Source organism: Sapajus apella, unplaced genomic scaffold (genome assembly GCF_009761245.1).
Source record: "Sapajus apella isolate SASKATOON/1434 unplaced genomic scaffold, GSC_monkey_1.0 scaffold22, whole genome shotgun sequence".
In the NCBI taxonomy this organism is placed as follows: Eukaryota; Metazoa; Chordata; class Mammalia; order Primates; family Cebidae; genus Sapajus; species Sapajus apella.
Window position 1 is genome coordinate 7,358,988 of NW_022436962.1, and position 13,334 is coordinate 7,372,321.

The 13,334-nt window shown below is 46.9% G+C and overlaps 1 protein-coding gene and 1 pseudogene across 2 annotated transcripts; both read left to right on the top strand.

Moving 5' to 3' along the window:
* The first annotated feature begins 526 nt into the window (after positions 1 to 526).
* Positions 527 to 11,131, top strand: LAX1 (lymphocyte transmembrane adaptor 1). Of its 2 annotated transcripts, XM_032288823.1 has the most exons (6): positions 554 to 784; positions 917 to 1,054; positions 5,850 to 5,959; positions 6,388 to 6,498; positions 7,386 to 7,465; positions 9,870 to 11,131. In XM_032288823.1, exons 2-6 carry the CDS (start codon positions 966 to 968, stop codon positions 10,764 to 10,766), a joined length of 1,287 nt encoding a protein of 428 aa, XP_032144714.1. In that variant the 5' UTR covers positions 554 to 784; positions 917 to 965; the 3' UTR covers positions 10,767 to 11,131. The 2 variants fall into 2 exon arrangements, with proteins under 2 accessions (XP_032144713.1, XP_032144714.1); XM_032288822.1 differs by having other exon boundaries at positions 527 to 1,054.
* Positions 11,132 to 11,435: 304 nt separating this feature from the next.
* LOC116558744 lies at positions 11,436 to 12,118 on the top strand (annotated as a pseudogene).
* Positions 12,119 to 13,334: the final 1,216 nt, after the last annotated feature.

Consider the following 13,334-nt stretch of genomic DNA (forward strand, 5'->3'; position numbering starts at 1 on the left):
CTGTGACTGATCTTCAAAAGAGCCCTGAGAACAGGAGATCCCCAGCAGCCAGACGCTGTGGAAGGTCACCTTGGGGGTGCAGGGGCCCTGCTAACCCAGCATAACATCCATTCTTAAGGTAGTGCCCAGAGCAGAGATTCCCAAAACTTGACATACAGACCAGCTCCGTCAAAATCACCTGGAGAGCATCGATGCCCAAAGCCTGCCTCCTCTTCACCCTCCACTTACTGAATCAGAGGAGGGTCCCAGAGATCTGCATTTGTCTGTCTCTAAAAGGCAACCTCCAGTGCTTCCTAGACTTGCTTAGAAAACGCTATAAATTCAAAGACTTATAAAACTCTAAATGTCTCGAAACCCCAGGGTAAAGAATCACAAGTTCTCTACCACCCTGCCCCATTTTTAATCACACTCATCATAGACCACAGAGCACCTGGCAAACCCAGGGAATGGTGGGTTGAAGATATGTTTTCTTCTAGCAGATTAAGAACTGAGCAGCGTTTCCTGTGCCCCGCATTTCATTAGCACATTGGTGGTGTCATTTCCGGTGACTGACTCTCTGTTTCCATTCTGGCAAAGTGGTTTGCTCTTTTCGCTTTGCTTTGGGTGTTGAAGGAAGATGAGCTTCTCACGGAACCTCTCCTGAGCCTCTTGGCAGTTTCTGCCTCTGTGCCACTCATGTTTCCACCAGAAGGCAGAGGCCATAGATTCTCCCTGAGCCACCTCACTCGGAGGCACCACGTCGGGATGAGATTGTACTCCTGCAGTGGGCATTAGCCACGTCCAGGTAGAACCAAACCTGCTGCTTAATGTATGTTGGGTCAACTCAGCCTGACATTTCAGAGGTAGTCACAAGATAGGAAGTTTGTTGAGGGTGGGTGGAGGTGATAGACATGCTGGCTAACTGATTATGATTCAGAGAAACTTAGAAGCTGAAGCCAGAGAGCATCTGAAAGGTTCCTGAGACAATGGATGGTGTCACCACAACCCTTCCGACAATCGGAGGGAGGACCTTGGAGTTCAGCACTCTGCATGTGACTCCCAGCAGCCCGGACAGGTAAGTGACCCAGGGTGGTGACTTCCACCCTCCCCTGATTTAGGCAGAAGGTCTTAGTCCACCCTTAAGAGCTTCTCACACAGCAGTGCTGCCGCCTCTCAGCACCCAGGCTCGGGTCCACTAAGACCACTAAACTCGAGGATTGGAGGCTTTTCCTCAGGGGTGCTGGGGGAAAGGCAGGTATTGAGGAAAGAAAGAAGATATTGTGGTTGAAGAAAAACTGTGATAACATGGTCCTTAAACCTAGTTGCCTGGACTGGTTGGATTTCTCACCTCTCAGAGGCCCTGACCCCTGTCGTCAATCTTTCCTAGATGTCCCCATGACAGAAACAAAAGGCTGAGTTTTCCAAGGATGTGTTTTGAGATCCAAAAACTTGCCATGAATAAAAAACGTAGTGATAAGGCCGGGCACGGTGACTCAAGCCTGTAATCCCAGCACTTTGGGAGGCCAAGGCGGGCGGATCACGAGGTCAAGAGATCGAGACCATCCTGGCCAACATGATGAAACCCTGTCTCTACTAAAAATACAAAAATTAGCTGGGCATGGGGGCGTGCACCTGTAGTCCCAGCTACTCGGGAGGCTGAGGCAGGAGAATTGCTTGAACCCAGGAGGCGGAGGTTGCAGTGAGCCGAGACTGTGCCATTGCACTCCAGCCTGGCGCCTGGCAACAGAGTGAGACTCCATCTTAAAAAAAAAAAAAAAAAAAAATGTAGTGATAGATGTAATAAAGATATGTCTTGAGGACATAAATTCTTACAGAACTAACTAATCGTGGGTATAAATTACTGCTAATCCTTTCAATCTCATACAAACAAAACTAAAAATCCATCAGCAGTTGAAACTTTAAAAACATTGACAGCTATAAATTTCAGTATTATAATAAAGATACAACCCAATGACAATTAATTTTTAAATTGCAGTCATTTTGAGGTGGGGCATAGTGGCTCATGCCTGTAATCCCAGCACTTTGGGAGGCCGAGGTGGGCAGTTCACCTGAGGTCAGGAGTTTGAGACCAGCCTGGCTGACATGGTGAAACCCCATCTCTACTGAAAACACAAAAATTAGCCAGGCGTGGTGGTGTGTGCCTATAGTCCCAGATACTTGGGAAGCTGAGGCAGGAGAATCACTTGAACCCTGGAGGCAGAGTTCGCAGTGAGCCGAGATCATGCCATTGCACTCCAGCCTTGGTAACAAGACTAAAACTCTGTCTCAAAAAATAAAATAGAATTGCAGTAGTTTTGGGAAATAAATGTTATTAGCCTGGCAAACACATGTCACTTGCAGGTAGATACAAGCATCGATGAGCAATGAATTCACAAAAATCAGAAGCCTGAAGCATCCCTCCAAAAGTATTTCTTTATTTATTTTTATTTCTAATTGGCAAATCAAAATTATATATATTTGTTGTTGTTTCGAAATATGTATACATTGTGCAACAGCTAAATTAAACTAATGAAGATACATATTACTTCACAATTTTTTTGTGGTGAGAATACTTAAAATTTCTCAGCAATTTTTAAGAATATGACACATTTTTATTAACTATAGTCATCATGTTATACAACAGATCTCTCGAACTTATTCTTTCTCTGAAATTCTGTATCCTTCGACCAACATCTCTGCAACCCCTCCCTGGTAACCAATATTCCTCCATTTCTATGAGTTCAGCTTTCCACTCCACATATGAGTGAGATCATCTGGTATTTATCTTTTTGTGCCTGGCTTATTTCATTTAAAATAATGACCTCTAGGTTCATTCATGTTGTCAAAAATGACAGAATTCCCCTCTTTTTTAAAGGCTGATTAGTATTCACATTTTTTTCATCCATTGATGGACATGTAGGTTGATTCCATATGTTGACTATTGTGAATAACGCTGCAATAAGTATAGGAGTGTAGACATGCCTTTCAAATACCGATTTCATTTCCTTCGGATATATACCCAGCAGTGAAATTACTGGATCATATGGTAGTTTTTTGTTGTTGTTGTTGTTGTTTTGAGGCACAGTCTCTTGGCCGGGCATGGTGGCTCACGCCTGTAATCCAAGCACTTTGGGAGGCCGTGGCAGGAGGATCACTTGAGCCCAGCAGTTACCAGTCTGGGCAACACATGGAGACTCTGTCTCAAAGTTTTTTTTCTTTAGTAAAAAAAATGATAAACAGCCAGGTGCGGTGGCTCACGCCTACAATCCCCGCACTTTGGAAGGCCGAGGCGGGCACATCACCTGAGGTTAGGAGTTCAAGACTAGTCTGGCTAACATAGTGAAGCCCTGTTTCTACTAAAAATACAAAAAATTAGCGGGGCATGGTGGCAGGTGCCTGTAATCCCAGCCACTTGGGAGACTGAGGCAGGAGAATAGCTTGAACCCGGGAGGCAGAGGTTGCAGTGAGCTGAGATTGCACTATTGCACTCCAGCTTGGGCAATAAGAGGGAAAGTCCGTCTCAAAAAAAACAAAGATAAACAGACAAACAAATGAATGTATAATATCAATCAATCATCAGTGCCATGAAGAAAAAGTGGAGCACAGCAAGGGGACTACAAGCAGTAAGGTGTGGCCATAGAAGACCCGTCTGAGGAGATGACATTTGACATTTCAGAAGAGACCTGAATGAAATGAGGCACTCAGCCATGCAGAAGCTGGGAGAGGAGGGTTCCTGGGAGAGGGAGTGGCAGGTCTGACACAGAACTGTGCTTTTCCTGGCAGGCAAAGTCAGAGGGAAAGTGGTAGGAAGTAAGGTCAGAGATAGGCAGAGGCCAGACCATGTCGTGCCATGAAGTCCTCACTGAGGAAGGACTACAAACTTTATTCTAAGTCACTCGAAGCCAGGGTGAGTGGCGGGCAGAGGAGGGATGTGATCTGATTGACTGTTTAGAATTATCACACGGGCTTTTGTGTGAAGGTATTACCTAGTCAAGAGTTAAAGAAAGGAGACCCACCAGGAATGTTCTTGCAAAGGTTCATGTGAAACACACAGTGGCTGAAACCCAAGTGGGGACAGCAGAGGAGGAAGTGGTGGTTGGGCTTGGAATAAATGCCCAAGGTAAGGCAGATAGAATCTGCTGGTTGACTGGAAGTGGGGCATGAGCTCCAAGGGTTTTTTTGGTTTTTTGGTTTTTTTTTTTTTGAGATGGAGTCTTGCTCTGTTGCCCAGGCTGGAGTGCAGTGGTACAATCTCGGCTCACCGCAACCTCTGACTCCCTGGTTCAAGTGGTTCTCCTGCCTCAGCCTCCTCAGTAGCTGGGATTACAGGCACAAGCCACCTTGCCCAGCTAATTTTTGTATTTTCAGTAGAGATGCAGTTTCACTATGTTGGTCAGGCTGGTCTCAAACTCCTGACCTTGTGATCTGCCCACCTTGGCCTCCCAAAGATTACAGGCGTGAGCTGCTGTGCCCAACCTGGCTCCAAGGGTTTTGACTAAGCCACTAGATAATGGGAAACATCAGGGGAGTAGCAGGTTTATGTGGGGAGAACAGCAGCTCTGCTTTGGTTTGAGATGTCTGATAGGCAGCTAGTAGAAATGCCCACTAGAAAGCTGGATAGGCTGGGAGCGGTGGCTCACACTCTGTAATCACAGCACATTGGGAGGCCGAGGCGGGTGGATCACGAGGTCAGGAGTTCAAGACCAACCTGGCCAACATGGTGAACCCTGTCTCTACTAAAAATACAAAAATTTAGGCTGGGTGTGGTGGCTCACGCCTATACTCCTAGCACTTTGGGAGACTAAGGCAGGCAGATCACCTGAAGTTGGGAGTTCAAGACCAGCCTGACCAACATGGAGAAACCTCGTCTCTACTAAAAATACAAAAATTAGCCAGGCGTGGTGGCACGTGCCTGTAATCCCAGCTACTTGGGAGGCCGAGGCAGGAGAATCGCTTGAGCTCAGGAGGCGGAGGTTGCAGTGAGCCGAGATTGTGCCACTGCACTCCAACCTGGGCAACAAGAGCAAAACTCTGTCTCAAAAAAAACAAAAAAAACAAAACAAAAAATTAGCTGGGTGTGGTGGCATGCACCTGTAGTCCCAGCTACTCAGGAGGCTGAGGCAGAAGAATCACTTGAACCCGGGAGGCAGAGGTTGCAGTGAGCCAAGATCATACCACTGCACTCCAGCCTAGGTGCCAGAGCGAGACTCTCTCTAAAAAGAAAAGAAAAAATACTCCACACAACAGCAGAGTGTTGCTTAGAGACCAGCTCCACTCCACAAATTGGTGCTGCGGGGGTTATTCAAGTTCATGCAAGTTGGACTCTGTCACAGAGCCACTCCCTAATTGTAAGTTGGCTAATTCTCTCCTCCAAGCAAGCCAGGAAGCTCATGAGTAGGGAACGAGAAGGGGAAAGGCCGGATGAATTTGACTTTGCAGGTTTGGAGGACACTGTGGCAGAGTGAAAAGAGCATGGTCTTTGGACACACACAGACCTAGATTCACATTCCTCCTCTGCCCCTTTCTACCTGGGTAATCCCTGACATGTTCCTTTACCCCTCTGAGTCTAAATCTCAGGTTACTTGGCCACAAAGTGTGATAGGATTGCTATAAAGATTAAGTAAGTCTCACATGCAAACCCCTGACACTCAGTAGGCGTTTGAAAGGAACAGTTCCCTTCCCCCCTGTCCAAGTCCCCTCTCTCCATAAAGTCCATATTCAGAGATAACCCTCTTTTCCACCACACCCCCCCTCGGCTCTCCCTCACTCAGCTTCCATTCCAAATCTTCAGGCTCTAACTCTAAAGGAAATGTCTCCTCCAGCCTCCCACCCTCCTACAGCTAGCACGTGGTATGTGATTGATTTTCTAGAAATAAAGACCAGATCAGCAGCATCTTTTCTGGGTTCCTGGGACTCCTCGCCATCCTCCTGGTCGTTGCGGTTTTCTGCATCCTGTGGAACTGGAATAAACGGAAGAAGCGTGAGTCCCTTCTTTGTCCTGAGTTGAGACACAGTAGGATTAAAAATCTAGCCTGGTAATTAAAGCCCAGGTTGTTTTCCAGGAATAAACTATTGGCCTGGGGAGTCCTCAGCTCTTACTTGATACACTGGCCACTGTCTCACTCAAGATCCTGAACTGTGGCCCCAAAGGCCCCGCGCTGATGGGGTTCCCCTGGGAAAGATGTTGCCCGGGTGGCCCTGTGGCCAGTTTCCTCTTTATGCTCTGCCCATCAAGTCCCCTACTCCTCTCACTCAAATGAAAATTTCTGCAGCTCAAGTTTGCAAATGTATTTTTGTGAGCACTGGCGAGGATGGGGAGCATTTTCAGGGGCCATCTCGTTCCCATGCGTCCCTACACTCTGTGCAGCTGAACCCGCCGTGACTCCCATCTCTCTCATTGCTTTTCAGGGCAAGTTCCTTACCTCCGAGTTACCGTCATGCCCTTGCTGACTCTGCCACAAACCAGACAAAGAGCCAAAAATATTTACGACATCTTGCCTTGGCGACAAGAAGAGCTGGGTAGGTTTTTCCTTCTAATCCACAGAGTCCAGATGTTCAAACTTCTGCTCCCAGAATGTGCCTCTCGCTCTCCAGAAGCAACTTCCTCTAAGCTCTCAAACCTGTTTGCCCTTCAGAGAGCATCAGGAGACTGGGATAGATAGACGGTCAGCTGCAACTCCAGGGGTGCTGGAGGGCTCCGAAAAGGGAGCAGAGGGTCATCTGGGCTGGGAGGTTTTTTTTGTTTTTTTTTTTAAATGGAGCCTTGCATTGTTGCCGGGGCTGGAATCCAACATGATCTCAGTGCATTGCAACCTCCACCTCCCGGGTTCATGTGATTCTCCTGCCTCTACCTCTCGACTGGCTGGGACTACAGGTACACACCACCACACCCGGCTAATTTTTTGTATTTTTAGTAGAGACAGTGTTTCATTATGTTGGCCAGACTGGTCTTGAACTTCTGACCTCTTGATCCATCCACCTCAGCTTCCAAAAGTGCTGGGATTACAGGCATGAGCCACTGTTCCCAGCCTGTTTTTTTTTCTTAATGTTAAGGCAAAAGAAGAAGGCCAAGTGTGTCCAGCCATGGGGAAGACAAAAAGGAGGAGAATTTCGCTGACAGCATCACAGGCAGAGGATGGGCTGAGGAGGAGGTTCTCCCGCAGGGGTTTGTTCCTCAGTCTCCCAACCTCTGTGCTAGCATCCCCCAGTGCCACAGAAGCTGACGGGCTTCCAGTCCTCAGAGTGTCCTCCCCATAGCTCTGACCTCAGAACACTGCAGAACCCTGGACCCGAGGCTGGAAATTCCAGACACCGTACAAACTCAGTTCACCCATGATGCAGGGGTTACTTGGGTTAAAGCACCCAGAGGACTGGCTCTCTTCAGGATTTGTTCTCTGTCCTTTCAGGGAGACATCAGTCAAGGAGTATCCGCATTTTCAGTACCGAGAGCCTCCTCTCCAGAAATTCTGAGAGCCCTGAGCATGTGGTAAGAGTCAAGCTTCCTGGGAGAATGACATGTCTCTGGCAGAAGAACCGAGGGGACAGAGTTATAGGGCTTGGATCTGGTTTCACTACAAACAAACAGCATGCCTTTTGGCACTTGTCCTGAAGTCCTATTAATAAATTGGGAAGACCAGCCTCAGGACCTCCCTATACCCAAAAGGAAAAATTAAGGACAGAGGCAAGTGCCTGTTTTAAAAAGGGTGCCAGGGTACAGATATTCAAGTGCATAATGTCAGAACTGAAATTGGCTGGTGTGTGTGTGTGTGTGTGTGTGTGTGTGTGTGTGTGTGTGTATTTTTTTTTTTTTTTTTTTTTGAGACCAGGTCTCACTTTGTCACCCAAGTTGGAGTACAGTGGCATGATCACGACTCACTGCAACCTCTGCTTCCTGGGCTCAGGTGATTCTCCCACCTTAGCCCCCCAAGTAGCTGGGGCCACAGGCACACACCACCACACCTGGCTAACTTTCGTATTTTGTGCAGAGATGGGGTTTTACCATGTTGCTCAGGCTGGTCTCAAACTCCTGAGCTCAAGCAATCTGCCCAACTTAGCCTCCCAAAGGGAGTTTAGGTACCAAATTGTCTTAAATTAACAAATGTACTTGGCTTGGACCCTGGTGTTTTAAGAGTATCTTAGGCTGGGCGTGGTGGCTCACACAAGTAATCCCAGCACTTTGGGAGGCTGAGGTGGGTGGATCACTTGAGGTCAGGAGCTCAAGACCGGCTTGACCAACATGGAGAAACCTCATCTCTACTAAAAATACAAAAAATTAGCTGGGCATGGCGGTGCGTGCCTGTAATCCCAGCTACTTGGGAGGCTGAGGCAGGAGAACTGCTTGGATCTGGGAGGCAGAGGTTGCGGTGAGCCAAGATCGCATCATTGCTGTCCAGACTGGGCAACAAGAGCGAAACTCCATCTCAAAAAAAGAGAAGATTTTGAATCAATTGCCAACATTTAAAAATTGAGACCAGGTGCAGTGGCTCATGTCTATAATCCCAGCACTTTGGGAGGCTGAGAGAAGAGCACGGCTTGAGCCCAGGAGTTCAAGACCACCCTGCCCAACATGGTGAAACTCCATCTCTACTAAAAATACAAAAATTAGCCAAGCATGGCAACAGACACCTGTAATCCCAGCTACTTGGGAGGCTGAGACAGGAGAATCTCTTGAATCTGGGAGGCGGGGGCTGCAGTGAGCCGAGATCATGCGGTTGCACTCTTAAAAATAAAAAGGCGGGCCGGGCGTGGTGGCTCACGCCTGTAATCCAAACACTTTGGAGGCCAAGGCGGGTGGATCACCTGAGGTAGGGAGTTCAAGACCAGCCTGACCAACATGGTGAAACCCTGTCTTTAAAAAAAAATAAAAAATAGCCGGGCACGGTGGCTCAAGCCTGTAATCCCAGCACTTTGGGAGGCCAAGGCAGGTGGATCACGAGGTCAAGAGATCGAGACCATCCTGGTCAACATGGTGAAACCCCGTCTCTACTAAATATACAAAAATTTAATAAAATAAAAAATAAAAAGGCAAGCAATTTTCAGTGTTTTCAATGGCCAGAAGCTATTCTAAACCATTTATACATAGTAATCCATTTACTCCTCACAAAATCTTATGCTGTGGCCTGGCGCAGTGGCTCACGCCTGTAATCTCAGCACTTTGGGAAGCTGAGGCAGGTGAATCACCTGAGGTCAGGAGTTTGAGACCAGCCTGGCCAACATGGTGAAACCTTGTCTCTACTAAAAATACAAAAACAAATTAGCCGGGCAGTGGTAGCAGGCACCTATAATCCCAGCTACTCAGGAGGCTGAGGCAGGAAAATTAATGGAACATGGGAGGCGGAGGTTGCAGTGAGCTGAGATCGTGTCACTGCACTCCAGCCTAGGAGACAAGAGTAAAATTCCTTCTCAAAATTGAAAAACAAAACAAATTTATGATGTAAATATTATGATAATCCTCATTTTATAAACTAAGAAATGAAGACACCGAGAGATGAGGTCAGGTGCTCATACTCACTTGGCACAAAGTGAGGAGACTAGGATTTGCGCCTTCAGTCTGAGTCTGAGCCTCACCTTTAGCCACTATGTTGTACAGCCTCTCAATGGGCTCTAGGTTGATAATACTTGCCTTCCACCCCCCATTGATTCCCATTCTGTGGCCAAAAACCAGTTGCAATTTATCATCACATTTGCACTGTTGCTCTTCTTAAACTCATCCCATTTCCCTTATACCTACCTGGCATGCAGAGCCTTGCAGTTTGGGACCCCTGACTTAGGCATTTTCTCTGAGGTGGAGAACCAAGTGAACTATGCCAGGGCTATTTGCCAGGAAGAAGAAAGACTCTGTCCATAGTTCTGCTTGTACCTGATCACTGGTTTCCTCTTCTTCCTCATAGCCCTCCCAAGCGGGCAATCCCTCCCCGGAAAATAGAGCCCATATCCATGCCACGGAGTATGCAGTGGGTATCTATGACAACGCCCTGGTGCCCCGGATGTGTGGGAGCCTCACTCCCTCAGCACACTGCGTCAATGTCAGAGCTTCCAGGGACTGCACAAGCATTTCTTCAGAGGATTCCCATGATTATGTCAATGTCCCCACAGCAGAAGAGATTGCTGAGACTCTAGCTCCTACCAAAAGCCCTTCCATAAATGTCTGTGTTCTTCCCAGTACCCAGAAGCTGGAGGAGTTTACTGAGGAAAGAGATGAGGGCTGTGGGGATGCTGGTGACTGTACCACGTTTCATTTTCCGGGAACTGAGGGACGTGATTCACTCAGCGATGGAGAAGGTTCTTCTCAGACCTCAAACGACTATGTCAACATGACAGGGTTGGATCTCAGTGTCATCCAGGAGAGGCAGCTCTGGGTGGCTTTTCAGTGCAGCAGAGACTATGAAAATGTTCCAGCAGCAGATCCCAGTGGAAGCCAGCAGCAGGCTGAGAAAGATGTGCCATCCTCAAACACATGTCATGTCGAGGACAAGACAGATGATCCAGGGACCCACGTCCAATGTGTCAAAAGGACAATCCTTGCTTCAGGGGATTATGGAGCCTTTCAGCCGTTCACACAGAGTGAGGACAGTGGGATGGAACCTAGAGAAGAGATGTCAGATGAGGACTCTCATGACTATGAGAATGTGCTAGCTGCCAAGTTAGAAGGCAGGGACTCTGAGCAGGGGCCTGGCACTCGGCTCCTTCCTGATGAATTAAGACCCAGGTACCCAGCCGTAAAGCCACACGGAGTAGTCTATCCGGTGGGATCTTTAGCCACTGCAGAGTCCACTGCAGACCCATGAATCACCCTAGTGCTTCAGTGGATTCACTTGGTTAGACTAAAAAGAGGCTGAAATGAGCAGGAACCAAGAGGCTACACAAAAGCAGAGGTTTGGGAATTCCAGAAGGGAATTTTTCTAAAGTAGAGTGTGGTTATCTTCTGTACCAACCTAAGAATGCATGCTAAAACTGCTTCCTAGAACCGTGAGGAAAGCAGGGAAGTAGCGCACAGTAGCCTAAGATTATTACCTTCATTAACACCAACAGGCTGCAAAGCAAGAGTATAGATTATTGTATAATCCAGGCAGAGGTCAAAAGAAAGGAAGAAGTTGGGGTGGAGTGGGGTGGGCAATTTCCATTTTAAAGAGTGTGGGCAGGCCAGGTGCAGTGGCTCATGCCTGTAATCCCAGCACTTTGGTAGGCCAAGGCAGGTGGATCACTTGATGCCAGGAGTTCTAGAACAGCCTGGCCAACATGGAGAAACCCCGTCTCTACTGAAAATACAAAAATTAGCCAAGCTTGGTAGTGTGAGCCTATAATCCCAGCTACTCAGGAGGCTGAGGCAGGAGAATCCCTTGAACCCCCGAGGTGGAGGTTGCAGTGAGCCAAGATTATGCCACTGCACTCCAGGCTGGGTGACAGAGCAAGACTCGCTCTTAAAAAAAAAAAAAAAAAAAATGGCTTTCTTTGCTGCGTTTACTGCGAGAATGAAGACCATTCTCAGCAATCAGACTGTCAATAATCCAGAAAATGTCGACCGGACTCTGAAGGGATGCACAGTTATCGTGAAGGGCCCCAGAGGAACCCTGCGAAGGGACTTCAATCACATCAATGTAGAACTCAGTCTTCTTGGAAAGAAAAAAAAGGGGCTCCGGGTTGACAAATGGTGGGGTAACCGAAAGGAACTGGCTACGGTTCGGACTATTTGTAGTCATGTACAGAACACGATCAAGGGTGTTACCCTGGGCTTCCGTTACAAGATGAGGCCTGTGTGTGCTCACTTCCCCATCAACGCTGTTATTCAGGAGAATGGGTCTCTCGTTGAAATCTGAAATTTCTTGGGTGAAAAATACATCCGCAGGGGCCGAATGAGACCAGCTGTCGTTTGTTCAGTATCACAAGCCCAGAAAGATGAATTAATCCTTGAAGGAAATGACATTGAGCTTGTTTCAAATTCAGCGGCTTTGATTCAGCAAGCTACAACAGTTAAAAACAAGGATATCCGGAAATTTTGGGATGGTATCTATGTCTCTGAAAAAGGAACTGTTCAGCAGGCCGATAAGTAAGAACTTAGAGTTGTCCAGCTACAGAAACAAGATGCCTATCATAGCTAAGACCTACTTGTGATACTTAAAATGATGCAATAAAAGACCTATTAATTTGGAAAAAAAAAAGTGTGAGCAACCAAATGTGGTTGAGGATGCAGAGGAACAGGAACCCTCACTGGTCGCTGATGGGATTGCAAAATGTCAGAGCCACTTTGAAAAACTGTTCAGCAGTTTCTTACAAGCATAACTTATCATATGGCCCAGCCACTCCACTACTAGAAATTGACCCAAGTGAATTGAAAACTTACATTCACACAAAAACTCTCACATGACTATTTATAGCAGCTTCATTCATAATTACTGAAAACTAGAAATAACCCAGATATCCTTCAAAAGGTGACTGGATAAACGTTGATATACATTCCTTGAGTTTATCCATACTCAACAGTAAAAAATGAACTATTGGTTCGCACAATAATATGGACAAATCTTAAATCCATTTTGCTAAGTGAAAGAAGCTAGGTCTAAAAGTCTACGTGTTGTGCAATTCTATTTATATGGAGTTCTGGAAAAGGCAAAACTATAGGGAAGAAAAACAGATCAGTTGTTACCAGGTTTGGGGAAAGGAGACAAGTTTGCTACAAAGGGGCTGCAAAGGGAATTTTAGGCTGATGGAGCTGGAGCTGTTCTATATGATACTGTGTGTGGTGGATACATGACTATATCCATTTGCAAATGCAATAACTATACACATGGCAGGGCGTGGTGGCTCATGCCTGTAATCCCAGAACTTTGGGAGGCCAGGGCGGGTAGATCACAAGGTCAGGAGATCGAGACCATCCTGGCCAACACGGTGAAACCCCATCTTTACTAAAACTCCAAAAACAAGCCGGGCAGGTAGCATTCGCCTGTAGTCCCAACTACTCAGGAGACTGAGGCAGGAGGATCGCTTGAACTCAGGAGGCAGCGGTTGCAGTGAGCTGAGATCACACCACTGGACTCCAGCCTGGGCAATAGAGTGAGACTTAGTCTCAAAAATAAATAAATATGCACTAGAAAAAGAGGCTTTTATTGTATGCAGATTTTTAAAAATGAACAGATTGTAAAGGGAACCCAGGATGGTATGTAAATTGTGGTTAACGAATCTAGTTTTATTATAAATGCATGACATCAACTCACTGAACGGTATGGGCTGAAAAAAGAACTGACAATTAAAGTTGGAAAACAGTGTTTTGACTTGTAACTGTAGATAAGGACACAAAGAGCTGTATACAAAAATTGCACTCTGCTGGGGCACTGTGGCTCACACCTGTAATCCCAGCA

Excerpts from the sequence above, each read along its gene's own strand:
- LAX1 (XM_032288822.1), top strand. The coding sequence starts at position 966 with ATGGATGGTGTCACCACAACCCTTCCGACAATCGGAGGGAGGACCTTG. Across the intron at positions 1,055-5,849 it reads ACTCCCAGCAGCCCGGACAG|AAATAAAGACCAGATCAGCA; the intron begins GTAAGTGACCCA and ends TTGATTTTCTAG. Across the intron at positions 7,466-9,869 it reads CTGAGAGCCCTGAGCATGTG|CCCTCCCAAGCGGGCAATCC; the intron begins GTAAGAGTCAAG and ends TCTTCCTCATAG.